Source organism: Bufo gargarizans, chromosome 2 (assembly GCF_014858855.1).
Source record: "Bufo gargarizans isolate SCDJY-AF-19 chromosome 2, ASM1485885v1, whole genome shotgun sequence".
NCBI lineage: Eukaryota > Metazoa > Chordata > Amphibia > Anura > Bufonidae > Bufo > Bufo gargarizans.
The window spans coordinates 559,175,313-559,192,492 of NC_058081.1; the positions used below are offsets into that span (position 1 = coordinate 559,175,313).

A 17,180-nucleotide genomic window follows, 5' to 3' on the forward strand; every position below is an offset into this window, starting at 1 on the left:
CCAGATGTAGCTATCCTCATCTTGCTACTTACATGGGTTGCGCAGGCAATATCTATTGATGACTTATCTCCAGGATAGGTCATTAATATCTGATCGACAGGGGTCCTACACCCGGCTCCACCACTGATCAGCTGTTTGAAGAAGAGGTGGCGCCCCATGCGAATGCTGCTTTCTCTTCATTACACTGCGCATTGTTCCCCCAGCAGCGGTGGCGCAGTGTAATTACAAGTACTGGCTCCATTCAAGTGAGATGACAGGTAGTGTAATGAACAGGAAGCAGCTCGCGTGGAGCGCCGTCTTCTCTACATAAAGCTGATCGGCGGGGGTGCCGAGTGTCAGACCTCTGCCTATCAGATATTGATGACCTATCCTGAGGACAGAACCAGATTTCTCCGACTATAAGATGCACCAGACTAGCAGACGTATCCCTGGAAACTGAATTTTTTTTAAAAAAAAATATTTATTTACTTATTAAAGGGGTTTCCTGAGATTTAGACCCCTGCTGATCAGCAGTTTGAGAAGGCACCAGTGCTCGCGGTAGTGCCGCTGCCTTCTCTCTTCTCTCAGCTTGCCAAGTACAGCACTGTATATTGTATAGCGGCTGTGCTTGGTATCACAGCCCAGTGAACTGTGCCTAGGTCATGTGACTGATGAATGTGATGTCACATCGCCTAGGCAAAGCTGCAAGACAACCGTGGCACTACGAACACTGGTGCCTTCTCAGAGGATAGGTCATCAGTTTAAAACCATCTTTCTTTAGTGTTGAAATGGTAGGAAAATAAAACCGTAAAAAAAAAAAAAAATTAAATAAAAAAAATATAAAAGTTTAAATCACCCCCCTTTCCATAGAATAAAAAATGAATACATAAATAACAAAAAAATATTAACATCATGGGCATCACAGAGTCCAAAAACGCCTGTACTATAAAAATATATTTCCAATACAGCGAATAGCATAACGGAAAAAGGGTCAAAATTTGCCTTTTTTTTTTTTTTTTATGTGATCAAAAAGTCCCGCGCACTCCAAAATGGTATCAATAAAAACTACAGCTTGTCCCGCAAAAAAATTAGCCCTTACACAGCTTAGTAGATATAACTATAAAAAAAAAAAGTTATGGGAGTCAGAATATGGTGATGTAAACAAAAAGAAATATTTCAAAGTTTACATTTATTTTTACACTAGTATTTAGACATAAAAAAAACCTATACATATGTGGTATTGTTTAATTGCACTGACCCAGAGAATGAAGGGCACGGTCAGTTTTGCCGCAAAGGGAATGAAAATTGTGAAGGAATTGTGTTTTTTTTCCCAGTTCCACCCCATTTGGAACTTATTTCCCACTACATTGTATGCCATAATAAATGGTGGCATTATAAAGTACAACTTGTCCTGCAAGAAATAAGACCTCATACACCTATGTGAACGGAAAACAAAAAAAGTTATGGATCAAGGAAGAAAAATAAAACCAAAAATAACACCAAAAATAACCTCTGGTATCCTAAGGGTTAATTGACTTTTACAGTAAATTTTTCCTTCTAGTATTTTCTGAAAATAGGTACATCGGACATTAAAATGCCATAATCATGTTCTATTTATTTGTTGTTTTAAATCAAAATGCATTAAACATCATGTTTATGGCTAAAAGATTAACCCAAGTTAAAAAAAAATAAAAAATTGAAACGGAGACAATGCAAATTCACAAATGTAATAAAATGCTTAGTGCACACTCCAAACAGCTACTTTGCCAGCTAAATCGACACATTTTTGTGAAAGCTTGCAAGCATACAATGTATAAGAAAATAGGATTTTTGGTGCTTGCCTGTAAAATCCTTTTCTCGCTGAGTTCATTGGTGGACCGAGAAGACGATGGGTATAGCTGCTGCCACTAGGAGGCGACACTAAGCAAAAAAAAAGTGTTAGCTCCTCCTCTCAGCTATACCCCTCCTGCAGACAGTGAGCTAATCAGATTGTACAAAAGCCATAGGAGCAGCCAGGAGAAGCCAATAGAAAACAATAAAAAGGAAGAAAAACAGAGATGGGTCATCATCAAGAACCAGAAGGACCCATCTAGGAGAACCAGCAATGTACATAAAGGGTGGGAGCTGTGTACCCCAATGAACTCCGCGAGAAAAGGATTTTACAGGTAAGCCAAAAAATCCCATTTTCTCGCTTGTATCATTGGGGGGACACAGAAGATAATGGGACGTTAAAGAGCAGTACCATGGGGAGAGAACAAGAACAGAACGAATCCAAGCCAGGTCATAAGGACCCGCACAGAAATACGGGGGAAAGACACACCAGGAACCCTGAAAAGGGACAGGAAAAACCATTCCCAGGAAAGCCAGTCAGAGAGCTGCTGAATACGCAGAGGCTTCGGCTGGGCAGAAGAAAGAACAGCCCAGGGAATATAAGTCACGGCTTAGGAGACTTCAGAAGAAGTGGAGAGCACACAGAATATCCACAAGATGGAAAAGAATGAAGACAAGTCACCAGAAGCAACTGAGCAATTGCGGAAGATACAGGAGAGAAATACGTAGCCTGGATTCAGAAGACCAAAAGAACTGATGCCCTTGGGTAAGAACCCCAGGAAAAAAACACCCTAGAGCCATCAACAGTCACAGCATGGTGTGAGAAGAAAAAAGGAAACCACTCCTCTTTGAAATACTGATTGGAAGAAGAACTAATAATGGCATCTGGATATCAAGGGCCAAAGAACTGCAGATGTGACAAAACTTGCCCCCCATGGGGGAAGTAGTAGGGATGCCCAAAGGCAAAGGCCCCACACACCATACCGGACTGCCGGTATGGTGTGTGGGGACCATGACGAACAAGTCAGGGCTAGAGAACCTGGAAGTCAGGCATGAGAATGGCCCACTAGAAAGAATTCTTGAGGGAGAGAAGAAACCCAAAGGGAACAAGGCAGTGGAACCAACCCAAAATTGACAAAACAATTGGAGCAACCGGACAGGGAATGTTCCCTCAGGAAAACGCCAATGTGGTAAGCAGAGGCATGTAGAGGAGGATCTTAAATTAAAGAGAGAAGCAGTCAGATACTTCATGGAAGGCTGCTTGAACTGGAATCGGAAGCTGCAGACAGAAACCAGAGATAGGAAAAATACTGTGCCAGGAAGGGAGTGTGGACCCCAAATGCCACAAAGCCCAAGAAAAACAAACAAAACTGCTAACAGAACTAACACCACACGCGCAGACACCCCACAGCAGAAAAGGGGGCATACGAGAACCCAATGACCATGAACACTGGCCGAGCAGGCAGTAAGAGTATGTGGGGGAGCGCAACTACTCGCCCTGCGGAAGGGGAGAAGTAGAAGCAGCCGGTAGTGCAAGGATTCCTCTTATGCTATAAGACGTTTGTATCCAGCGGTAGGATAAATAAATTCTGCCTACAGAATGGCGTGGGAACTAGGTCCAACTACACTGCCTCTGAAAGGAGAGTAACGCTACCGGGATGTACAGTGACCAGTGGTGGTTTAAATATTCCGCACATGGAAAGAGGGGAATGCTTCCGGATGTATAGGAATCAATGGGATGTAAACACTCCGCCGATAGATTACTCTGCCCATGGAAAGAGGATAATGCTACGGGCCGTACAGTACCCAGTGGAAGTGCAATTACTCCTCCTACAGAAGAAGGGTAATGGCACGGGCTGTACAGTATCCAGTGGTAGTGCTATTACGCTGCCTATGGAAAGAGGATAATGCAGTGGGCTGTACAGTATCTAGTGGTAGAGCAAGTACACCGCTTAGCAATGAGGGTAGCGTTACAGGCTGTACAGTATCCAGTGCAAGGACAATTACTCTGCCTAAGGAAAGGGGGGTAATGCTACAGGCTGTATGGTATCCAGTCCAGGGACAATTACTCTGCCTATGGTAAGGAGGGTAATGCTACAGGCTGTACGGCATCCAGTGCAAGGGCAATTACTCGGCCTATGCTACAGGCTGTACAGCAGCCAGTGGTAGTGCAAGTACTCCGCCTTTGAAAGAAGGGAAATGCTACAGGCTGTACGGCATCCAGTGCAAAGGGAATTACTCCGCCTATGGAAGGAGGGTATGCTACAGAATGTACAGGGTCCAGTGGTGAGCACACATTTTTCGCCTAAGGAGGGAAGGGAATGTGACAGGACTCACGGAATTCAGTGGTAGTGTAACTACTCCGTCTATAGGAGTGTAAGCTACAGGGAGTGCAGTATCCAGCAGTAGTACCAGGATTCCGCTTACGCTACAGGACGTATTTATCCAGCAGTAGAAAAATAAATTCTGCCTACAGAATGGCGTGGGAACTAGGTTCAGAAAGAGCAGATAGCTCCAAGGGTTAATAATAAGGGCTGGATGTCCCAGGCTAACAGAGAAGACAGCATGATGCCTAAGGAAACCCGGCCACTGCTTAATTACTTTTTCCTGTACTTGGTATAACCAAAGAAGCAGTCAGTGCATTTTTTTGCTAAAGATTGGTTATGGATAGGGTAAGCATAATGTAAGATGTGGAATTTTTAATAATGTGTCAGTCTTGATGTGACTTATTTGACACCATGATGTACACACTTGTAAACCCCAATAAACAACCTAATTAAACTACTTTCACATGAGCATTTTTGCTGGATCCGGCAGGGTTCAGCAAAAACTCTTCTGTTACTGATAATATAACCATCTGCATCCGTTATGAACGGATCCGGTTGTATTATCTTTAACATATTGAAGACCAATCCATCATGAACTGCATTGAATTTCAATGGGGGACGGATCCAACTTTCTATTGTGTCAGAGAAAACGGATCCGTCCCCATTGACTCGCATTGTGGGTCATGACTGATCCGTCTTGCTCTGGATCCCAGGACGGAAAGAAAACCACAGCATGCTGCAGTTTGCTGTCCGGTATGAGAACGGAATGTATTTTGGAGCACTCCGTTCTGTTCAGTTACATTTGGAAGTTTTTTTTTTTTCCCCGGTATTGAGACCCTATGACTGATCTCAATACTGGAAAATATTAACCCTAGTGTGAACGTAGCCTTAGGTGCACAGGAATGATTAGATGACTCCCTCTTATGTGACATTCATTCCCATAATGCAAGTATGCGCTCTGATTCAGGAGGGTATGATCCCATGCAGCAAAGTTCATGTTCCACTGCTCCCTGGTAATCATCTAAAGCCTTCTAGGGGCACTGGACATCCTGCATGTTGCCAGCATTTCCCTCTTTGCCGTGCTTACCCTTTTTCTCTACACAGACCAAAGTAAGAGCTTCAATGATGGTTAGCTCTCATTTCTGTCTGCTCCAGCTTGGGCTAGATTGCACCCAAAATCACAGTTTACCCCGAGTCTTTACAAGCAAGGAGGTATCAGAGATGTCCTTAGCTGTTGAAGTGTTTCCTGGCAAGGTGTACGAGAGATGTCCTTGATGGGGAAAGGGTTTATGACTAACATAACATTGCTTATTGTAGGCTTTCTGAGAATTATGTATTTAAATATATTTACAGGCATTAAAACAATGATATGCAGTTATTTCTCTTGACAGGCCATGTGTTGGTTTAGCAGAAGTTTGTGTATATGGTCGCTTGTTCTATACAATAAAGTTAATTATCTGATCTTTTGTTTAGAGTGTCACCGGCTTTGGCAGACAGATGATCGAGAAAACCAAACAACTGGTGGAATCTAAGTACACTCTTGCAAATGGATATAAGGCAGATGCCAAGGTAGGTGACATTTATATTATGCCTTATGTGTAGGTGCTGGGATGCAGTGGTAGACCGTTATAATGGACACTGGTTGTTCTCTGCAGGTTATTTATGGTGACACAGATTCTGTGATGTGCAAACTTGGTGTTCCGACAGTCTCCGAAACCATGGAACTAGGAAGAGAAGCGGCAGAATGGGTCTCCAGTCATTTCACACCACCCATAAAATTGGAGTTTGAAAAGGTTTGTATGTATTGGAATTGCTGATGGGCTTCATCATTGTCACACATGCTTTTGTCTGTCCCATCAGTTTCTAAGATGTGAGCTTAGGGCTGGGTGATTATGGCAAAAAAATTATCTCCATTAAAGTCTTATACCTACTATAAATGAAAAAAATAGAAGCTCTTAGCCCACATGTTTGATCAAACGTGTGTCGGGCCCATCTACCAGGCATCAAGGTGGCTTCTGCAGATAGGTCCCCAACACTACCAGAACTGCCTCTCCTGGGCTTGACTAAGCCTACAATGTTCAGGGCGGTGTAGGCAGATGGGCGGGGAATGCTCAATCCATAAAGCTAGCATGCAGGAAGCAAACAAAAACAGATATGGCAGCACAACATTTCACATACAAACAATAAAACTGGGAAATCCTTCGGTCCGGCCGAGATCCTGTGCCTGCGCACTAGTTGAAGCGATGCCGTGCCCACAATAGGCATCGCGGTGCGCATACCCTGGCGAGACTGATCTCTGCCGGACCGAAGGATGACACAAAGGAATAGGAGGGTGGGCAGAGGCTGGGGCGGCGAGTGTTCATTTGCATATGAATAAAACTTAGTTTTTCTAGCTTCTGCAAGTGTAAACAATATAACAAAGGTACCATTACATTCATATATAGGTGAGCTATAGGACAATGTAAGCACTGTATATGGCCATATGGAGGTGACAGACTCCCTTTAAGAAACCCTGCTCTATAATATACAGTCATGTGAAAAAATTAGGACACCCTTTGAAAGCATGTGGTTTTTTGTAACATTTTTAATAAAAGGTTATTTCATCTCCGTTTCAACAATACAGAGAGATTAAAGTAATCCAACTAAACAAAGAAAACTGAAGAAAAGTCTTCAAGATCTTCTGTAAATGTCATTCTACAAAAATGCCTATTCTAACTGAGGAAAAAGATAGGACACCCTTGCCCCTAATAGCGAGTGTTACCTCCTTTGGCTGAAATAACTGCAGTGAGACGGTTCTTGTAGCCATCTACCAGTCTTCGACATCGGTCTGAGGAAATTTTACCCCACTCCTCAATGCAGAACTTTTTCAGCTGTGAGATGTTTGAGGGGTTTCTTGCACGTACAGCCCTTTTCAAGTCACCCCACAGCATCTCAATGGGATTCAAATCTGGACTTTGACTTGGCCATTCCAGGACTCTCCATTTCTTCTTTTTCAGCAAATCTTTGGTTGATTTACTAGTATGTTTTGGGTCATTGTCATGTTGCATGGTCCAGTTCCGCTTCAGCTTTAATTTTCTAACTGATGGTCTCACATGTTCTTCAAGCACCTTCTGATACACAGTAGAATTCATCGTGGATTCTATGATGGTGAGCTGACCAGGTCCTGCTGCAGCAAAGCAGCCCCAAACCATGACACTTCCACCTCCATGCTTCACAGTTGGTATGAGGTTCTTTTCTTGGAATGCTGTGTTTGGTTTACGCCAAACATGTCCTCTGCTGTTGTGTCCAAATAATTCAATTTTGGACTCATCTGTCCAAAGAACATTATTCCAGAAGTCCTGGTCTTTGTCAACTTTATCTCTGGCAAATGTCAGTCTGGCCTCGATGTTTCTCTTGGAAAGCAAAGGTTTCCTCCTTGCACACCTCCCATGCAAGTTAAACTTGTACAGTCTCTTTCTGATTGTAGAGGCATGTACTTCTACATCAACAGTAGCCAGAGCCTGCTGTAGTTCTCGAGATGACACTTTAGGGTTTTTGGAGACCTCTTTTAGCATCTTGCGGTCTGCTCTTGGGGTGAACTTGCTGGGGCGACCAGTCCTGGGCATGTTGGCAGTTGTTTTGAAAGCCCTCCACTTGTAGACTATCTTCCGGACAGTGGAATGGCTGATTTCAAAATCTTTTGAGATCTTTTTAAATCCCTTCCCAGACTCATAGGCTGCTACAATCTTTTTTCTGAAGTCCTCTGACAGCGCTTTTGCTCTCACCATGGTGCTCACTCTCACTTCAACAGTCAGGAGCACACCAAACTAAATGTCTGAGGTTTAAATAGGGCAAGCCTCATTCAACATGCAGAGTAACGATCTACTAATTATGTGCACCTGGTGTGATATACCTGTGTGAGATCTGAGCCAATTTAAGAGGGAATACATGTGAGGGTGTCCTATCTTTTTCCTCAGTTAGAATAGGCATTTTTGTAGAATGACATTTACAGAAGATCTTGAAAAGACTTTTCTTCAGTTTTCTTTGTTTAGTTGGATTACTTTAATCTCTCTGTATTGTTGAAACGGAGATGAAATAACCTTTTATTAAAAATGTTACAAAAAACCACATGCTTTCAAAGGGTGTCCTAATTTTTTCACATGACTGTATGCTCCAGCCCTTCCGCTATATACATTATAGACCAGTGATGGGGAACCTTTTAGAGACCAAGTGCCCAAACTGCAACCCAAAACCCACTTATTTATCTCAAAGTGCCAACACTGCAATTTACCCTGAGCACTACAGTCCAATATACTATATCTTCCATGTACTGTAATATCCTGCCTACATTCAGTGCGCTGCTCGTTATGTCCATAGTGCGCCCTGCGCTGATAATTGCCAGGAAGAGTCTAAGACATATTGGTACACCATAGACTTTATCCAGGGTGTGGGTGCCCACAGGGAGGGCTCTGAATGTTGCGTCAGGCACCTGTGCCATAGGTTCTCCACCACTGTTATATACTGTGCTCCAATCCTCCCTCTATATACATTATATACCCTCCTCCAGTCCCCTCTATATACATTATATACCCTCCTCCAGTCCCCTCTATATACATTATATACCCTCCTCCAGTCCTCTCTATATACATTATATACCCTCCTCCAGTCCTCTCTATATACATTATATACCCTCCTCCAGTCCTCTCTATATACATTATATACCCTCCTCCAGTCCTCTCTATATACATTATATACCCTCCTCCAGTCCTCTCTATATACATTATATACCCTCCTCCAGTCCTCTCTATATACATTATATACCCTCCTCCAGTCCTCTCTATATACATTATATACCCTCCTCCAGTCCTCTCTATATACATTATATACCCTCCTCCAGTCCTCTCTATATACATTATATACCCTCCTCCAGTCCTCTCTATATACATTATATACCCTCCTCCAGTCCTCTCTATATACATTATATACCCTCCTCCAGTCCTCTCTATATACATTATATACCCTCCTCCAGTCCTCTCTATATACATTATATACCCTCCTCCAGTCCTCTCTATATACATTATATACCCTCCTCCAGTCCTCTCTATATACATTATATACCCTCCTCCAGTCCTCTCTATATACATTATATACCCTCCTCCAGTCCTCTCTATATACATTATATACCCTCCTCCAGTCCTCTCTATATACATTATATACCCTCCTCCAGTCCTCTCTATATACATTATATACCCTCCTCCAGTCCTCTCTACATACATTATATTCCCTCCTCCAGTCCTCCCTCTATATACATTACATACTGTACCCCAGTCCTCCCTCTATATACATTATATACTCTGCTCCAGTCCTCTCTCTGTATACATTATATACTCTGCTCCAGTCCTCTCTCTATATACATTATATACTCTGCTCCAGTCCTCTCTCTGTATTCATTATATACTCTGCTCCAGTCCTTTCTCTATATACATTATATACTGTACCCCAGTCCTCCCTCTATATACATTATATACTCTGCTCCAGTCCTCTCTATATACATTACATACTGTACCCCAGTCCTCCCTCTATATACATTATATACTCTGCTCCAGTCCTCTCTCTGTATACATTATATACTCTGCTCCAGTCCTCTCTCTGTATACATTATATACTCTGCTCCAGTCCTTTCTCTATATACATTATATACTGTACCCCAGTCCTCCCTCTATATACATTATATACTCTGCTCCAGTCCTCTCTATATACATTACATACTGTACCCCAGTCCTCCCTCTATATACATTATATACTCTGCTCCAGTCCTCTCTCTGTATACATGATATACTCTGCTCCAGTCCTTCCTCTGTATACATTATATACCTTCCTCCAGTCCTCCCTCTGTATACATGATATACTCTGCTCCAGTCCTTCCTCTGTATACATTATATACCTTCCTCCAGTCCTCCCTCTGTATACATGATGTACTCTGCTCCAGGTCTCCCTGTACAGTAGATATGCTGATGCCCTGGTTGGCAGCCATGTGCAGTCCTGGATTTGGCCATCTTGCTCAGGGAACTACATTGCGCTTTCTCTTCCCTCGGCCGTTACCCGCTCGCCCCCTATCCCCCGGCTGTTACAGCAGGCTCCTGGCTATGGCTTGAGCGCTGTAAAAGCGCAGCACGTGTGGCTCTCTGCAGCCTGTGACTAGGACTTAAAAGACCCGCACATGCTGCGCTGATTCTGTAGATGAAAAAAATCTATTTTACAATATTTAATAAAATGGTCTGGCTGCAAGAAAGCGAATTAATAATATTAATTTGATTAATTGTGCAGCCCTAATGTGAGCTCTGGTTATCTGCAGTGTGATATTACCTTTAACTTTTCCACCTGATACGTCTGACTTCAAATGGAAGAATATACCGATCTGGATAAATATGTTAAGCCCTTTTTAGCAGTTTTTATTGTGGTACCTTATCTATTTTGCTACAGTATGATAAATTATAGTCCTGTCTACACAGAGATGATTAAAGGTATGAACGTGTCCTTTGGGGGGGATTTCTGCACCCCCACACACACTGACCGCTCTTGCAAATCAGGAAGGTGATGACATGCTCAGAAACTGACTTGCATGTGTTCCTGAACAGCAGAATTGCCCAAAAAAAAGTAACTAGTAAAGGTCTGACTGGGAACCCTTGTTGATACTTAGAATAAAGATCCCATGTCCCCTTCATTTGAATTTAGCGGTAGTCGTGTATCTCTGATGACACAGTTGAACATGTACAGGGTACAGCCATCCCTGGTAGTCCCATAGAGTTGGTGTGGCAGGGAAAATGTATGACCATTGCTCCATTCGAATGGGTAACAGTGTCCCCATTTTGATGATCAGTCGCATTTGACACGCACTGATCAGACACTTGTTCCCTGACTAATACTATTAAAGGGGTTATCTGGCAGCAATAAACGTGGGTCATTACTTTTACTTTGTATATACACTTCAGTTTGTAATATACTTTATGTTCCATTCACACTGGAACACGCAATCCCCATTCTTGTGCTCAGCAGGTTTCCAGTGGTCAATCCCCCACTAATCACACAAAAAAAAAAAAAAAAAACTTTAAAGGATCTTTATGACAGCTGTAAAGCTGAATGTCGGCATCTCATCTGTGTGCGGAATAGTAGGTGTATGCACTTTTGCAACCATTTGGTTGCTCCAGTGCACCTTAAAAAATATTGTGAATATTGTTTTGTGGCTATAACCGTATAGCTCCCATTTATTTGTCTCATTGGTAACTAATGGTACTTTTGCACTAGCGTTTTTCATTTCTGGCATAGAGTTCCGTCACAGGGGCTCTATACCGGAAAAGAACTGATCAGTTTTATCCCCATACATTCTGAATGGAGAGCAATCCGTTCAGGGATGCATCAGGACGTCTTCAGTTCAGTCGTTTTGACTGATCAGGCAAAAGATAAAACCGTAGCATGCTACGGTTTTATCTCCGGCGAAAAAAACTGAAGACATGCTTGAGATCCGGCATTTTTCCCCATAGGAATATATTAGTGCCGAATCTGGCATTCAAAATGCCGGATTTGTCTTTCCGGCCTCCGGGATGCGCAGACTGGTAAAAATGTGAAAAAAAAATGCAAGACTGATCCGTCTGTCTGCATGACAAACTGAGAGACGGATCAGTTCTTGCAATGCATTTGTGAGACTGATCCGTCTCACAAATGCTTTGTCACATCCAAATCGGCGGATCCGACGTGCAGTTCCGACAACTGAACTGCCCGCCGAATCACACTGCCGCAAGTGTGAAAGTAGCCTAAGCATCAGCCCAATTTGGTTATTAGCAAATATTTTGTGGATTAGGGTGCAGAGGATAGAGAGGAACACTCTAGTCCTGGCTCAGACTACACATAGACATACTTGTGGTCTGTAACCATGGACTCACAAAGGAACTGTGTAGACAAAATGGTAAAACACGTTTAATACTAGTTGCAAATTTGCTTTATTTGTTTTTTATGCAATTGAGCAAATACCAAACTGATGGTTACAAAACTGTACATAGCCTTTTTAATGTATATACATCACAGTTCTGATCACACAGACACATTCAGACTATCCATGGATAGATACCATACTCTTCATCAAGATGTCAACCACTGCACCACCTATGCGGATATTCTGATCTGCAACTATTACTGGACCCTGTCTAAGCCTGGACCTGGCATATATACTACAAGAGAAATACAAATATGTTTTTTCTTCCTGGGTATACAGTCCTGATCAAAAGTTTAAGACCACTTGAAAAATGGCAAAAAAAACATATTTTACATTGTTGGATCTTAACAAGATTCCAAGTAGAGCTTCAACATGCAACAAGAAGAAATGAGAGTGAGACAAAACATTTTTTGAGCATTTAATTTAATGAAAACAACAAATAAACTGAAACAGGCTGTTTTTCAGCTGATCAAAAATTTAGGACCACATGCCTTTAAAAGTCCACCCCTTTTGGAACGTGGTCAGGTTGTTGAACTGCATAAGCAGGGTCTCACAGCGCGCCATCGCTGCTGAGGTGGGACGCAGTAAGACAGTCATTTGGAATTTCTTAAATGATCCTGAGGGTTATGGAACAAAAAAGTCAAGTGGAAGACCCAAAAAAATGTCATCAGCACTGAGCCGGAGGATCCAATTGGCTGTCCGTCAAGGCACTGGACGATCCTCGACCCAAATTAAGGCCCTTACTGGTGCTGACTGCAGCCCCATAACCATCAGACGGCATCTGAGACTGAAGGGCTTCAAAAACAAAAAATGTCTTCAAAGACCTCGTCTCCTTGAACGCCACAGAACTGCTCGTTTGGACTTTGCAAGAGAGCACCAAACATGGTAAGAAAGTCTTCTTCTCTGATGAGAAAAAATGTAACCTTGTTGGTCCTGATGGTTTCCAACGTTACTGGCATGACAAGCAGATCCCACCTGAGATGTTTTCTTTCTCCACAGTGGAGGAGGCGCCAAAATGGTCTGGGGTGCTTTTTCCTTCAGTGGAACAATGGAGCTTCAGGAAGTGCAGGGGGCGTCAACCGGCCGCGGACTATGTCCAGATGTTGCAGATAGCATTCCTCATGACTGAGGGCCCTCGTCTGTGTGGTAACGACTGGGTTTTTCGAAAGGACAACGCTACAGTACACAATGCCCGCAGGACAAGGGACTTCCAGGAGAATAACATCACTCTTTTGGCCCATCCTGCGTGTTCCCCTGATCTAAATCTAATTGAGAACCTTTGGGGATGGATGGCAAGGGAAGTTTACCAAAATGGACAACCGTTCCAGACAGTAGATGGCCTTCGTGCGGCCATCTTCACCACTTGGAGAAATGTTCCCAGTCACCTCATGAAAACGCTTGCATCAAGCATGCGGAAACACATTTTTGAAGTGATAAACAATAGCGGCGGAACTACTCATTGCTGAGTTCATGTTTGGAAGTTGGATTTCAGTTTTTTTTTTGGGGGGGGGGGGGGTTAGTTTTTTTGGAGGTGTGGTCCTAAACTTTTGATCAGCTGAAAAACAGCCTGTTTCAGTTTATTCGTTCTTTTCATTAAATTGAATGCTCAAAAAATGTTTTGTCTCACTGCCATTTCTTCTTGTTGCATGACCTTGTTAAGATCCAGCCATGCTAAATATGATTTTTTGCCATTTTTCAAGTGGTCTTAAACTTTTGATCAGGATTTTATTATACAGGTGTGCTTTTTTGATCAATAGCTGGTCAGTATGTGATTATCATCACCATTATTGATATCTTTTTAATCTGAATATGGGTCTGACTATAGGTAATGTTTTTTTTTTTTTGGTTGTGGGCCTAGATCTGGTATAATTATTTTGGGGCATTATTGAAACATGTTCACACACATCTTTCCCCAGTTTTATTTTTGAGGCTGAGGTGGTTTATGTTAGGCCTCTTTCACACTTGCGTTGTCCGGAGCCGTCGTGTACTCCACTTGCCGGAATTACACGCCGGATCCGGAAAAACGCAAGTGAACTGAAAGCATTTGAAGATGGATCCGTCTTCAAAATGCTTTCAGTGTTACTATGGCAGCCAGGACGCTATTAAAGTCCTGGTTGCCATAGTAGGAGCGGGGGAGCGGCATACTTACAGTCCACGCGGCTCCCGGGGCGCTCCAGAATGACGTCAGAGCGCTCCATGCGCATGGATGACGTGCCATGCGATCACGTCATCCATGCGCTTGGGGCGCCCTGACGTCACTCTGGAGCGCCCCGGGAGCCGCACGGACGGTAAGTATACTGCTCCCCCGCTCCCCACTACACTTTACCATGGCTGCCAGGACTTTAGCGTCCCGGCAGCCATGGTAACCATTGAGAAAAAGCTAAATGTCGTATCCGGCAATGCGCCGAAACAACGTTTAGCTTAAGGCCGGATCCGGATCAATGCCTTTCAATGGGCATTCATTCCGGATCCGGCCTTGCGGCAAGTGTTCAGGATTTTTGGCCGGAGCAAAAAGCGCAGCATGCTGCGGTATTTTCTCCGGCCAAAAAACGCTCCGTTCCGGAACTGAAGACATCCTGATGCATCCTGAACGCTATTTCACTCCATTCAGAATGCATTAGGATAATCCTGATCAGGATTCTTCCGGCATAGAGCCCCGACGACAGAACTCTATGCCGGAAGACAAGAACGCAAGTGTGAAAGAGCCCTTAATGTGGTTCCCTGATTAACTGATTCTATCAAACGGATCAGAGAAACGCGTCGGGACAAAATTTATTATCTGGGACATATTGTGTGTGCTTCAATTCCCTATTGGTAATCCTAATACCTTGATGCTATTGGAGTTTGTTGTTTTTTTCATATATATCTTGACCACTGGATCTTAATACTGGACAGTAGATACGGTAGGTCTCTCTTTGGGTGGCGGTGTCTATCTTTTGTCAGGGACATATAGGGCTATTAGGAGGCTCCTAAAACTGGATCTCCCCTATCGGGGGCGGTCATTCCTTTTTTTTTTAGGCAGGGACATCAGTCTATAGGGAAAGTGTTAATCATTTCTCTTTTCCTCAATATACCCAGCCTACCAGAAGAAATGTTATTGGCACTTTTTAGGTTTAATGACTATAATCCAGCTGGCAGTACCTGAAGCGTGCTGCAGAGCTAAACCTTTACTACTTATTACTGAGCTTCACAACTTTTTTCACAATAGTTGCAGTACGGTGACAAGTGCTAGCCCTTATTTAGATATTGATAGGTTATCAGTAAATACGTCTAGCACTGCACCCCCCCCCCCTCCCCCCCCACACCGATCAGCTGTACCAGGCTTCCACTGGTGACATAAGCTATACAATAAATGGAGCTGGAAGCAGAAGGATCTGTCCACTGTGTAGTCACCGTGCCAGGCTACTGCGGCTCAGCCACCATTCAAGTGAATGGGAACTAAGCTGCTATACGCCGGTGCCAGAAAGTACCCAGTGGCCAGAGCCATTTAATCCACTGTATAGTCTCCAGCGCTGGCACAAAACAGGTGATCAGTGGGGGTGCAGGACTGACTATGCTTAACATTACCCTAGCTACATATTCAATACATTTAGGCCTCATGCACACGACAGTTTTTTTTCACGGTCCGCAAAAACGGGGTCCGTGGGTCCTCGATCCGTGACCGTTTTTTCGTCCGTGGATCTTCCTTGATTTTTGGAGGATCCACGGACATGAAAAAAAAACTCGTTTTGGCGTCCGCCTGGCCGTGCGGAGCCAAACGGATCCGTCCTGAATTACAATGCAAGTCAATGGGGACGGATCCGTTTGACGTTGACACAATATGGTGCAATTGCAAACGGATCTGTCCCTATTGACTTTCAATTGACTTTACTTTCACACTTGTGTTCATAATGCAGACGGTGGCTCCGTTCAGAGCGGATCCGTCTGCATTATATTGGTAAAAAATATCTAAAGTGTGAAAATAGCCTCAGACGGATCCGTCCAGACTTTACATTGAAAGTCAATGGGGGACGGATCCGTTTGAAAATTGAGCCACAGTGTGTCCTCTTCAAACGAATCCGTCCCCATTGACTTACATTATAAGTCTGGACGGATCCGCTTGCCTCCGCACGGCCAGGCGGACACCCGAACATAACTTGAAGCGTCCCCATCACCATGGGAACGCCTCTACGTTAGAATATACTGTCGGATATGGGCTACATCGTGAAACTCATTTCCGACAGTATATTCTAACACAGAGGCGTTCCCATGGTGATGGGGACGCTTCAGGTTAGAATACACTGAAAAACTGTGTACATGACTGCCCCCTGCTGCCTGGCAGCACCCGATCTCTTACAGGGGGCCGTGATCAGCACAATTAACTCCTCAGGTGCCGCACCTGAAGGGGTTAATTGTACTATCATATCCCCCTGTAAGAGATCAGGGCTGCCAGGCAGCAGGAGGCAGACCCCCCCCCCCCCCCCAGTTTTAATATCGTTGGTGGCACAGTGTGCGCCCACCATCGCCCCCCCCCCCCTTCCTCCCTCTATAGTTAAAAATCGTTGGTGGCACAGTGTGCGCCCACCATCGCCCCCCCCTCTCCCTATAGTAGTAACAACCATTGGTGGCAGTGTGCGGCCTCCCATCTCCCCCCCCCATCATTGGTGGCAGCGGAGTTCCGATCGGAGTCCCAGTTTAATCGCTGGGGCTCCGATCGGTAACCATGGCAACCAGGAAGCTACTGCATCCCTGGTTGCCATGGTTACTTAGCAATAGTACAATTGTAGAAGATTCATACTTACCTGCTTGCTGCTGCGATGCCTGTGACTGGCCGGGAGCTCCACCTACTGGTAAGTGAAAGGTCTGTGCGGCGCATTGCTAAAGAACTGTCACTTACCAGTAGGAGGAGCTCCCGGCCGTTCACAGACATCGCAGCAGCAAGCAGGTAAGTATGAATCTTCTACTGTGGGGGGGGGGGGGGAATGGGAGGCCACACACTGCCACCAATGGTTGTTACTACTATAGAGAGAGGGGGGGCCGATGGTGGGTGCACACTGTGCCACCAACGATTTTTAACTATAGAGGGAGGAAGGGGG

The 17,180-nt window shown here is 44.1% G+C and overlaps 1 protein-coding gene across 2 annotated transcripts in view; it reads left to right on the plus strand.

Annotated features, from left to right (window-relative positions):
- The window catches only part of POLD1 (DNA polymerase delta 1, catalytic subunit), a 172,539-nt gene that overhangs the window by 81,892 nt on the left and 73,467 nt on the right, over window positions 1–17,180 (plus strand). For both annotated transcript variants that reach the window (XM_044281624.1, XM_044281625.1), the window contains exons 18-19: window positions 5,610–5,705; window positions 5,792–5,929. In XM_044281624.1, the coding sequence (XP_044137559.1) occupies window positions 5,610–5,705; window positions 5,792–5,929 (234 nt within the window). The remainder of the gene's footprint in view (window positions 1–5,609; window positions 5,706–5,791; window positions 5,930–17,180) is intronic.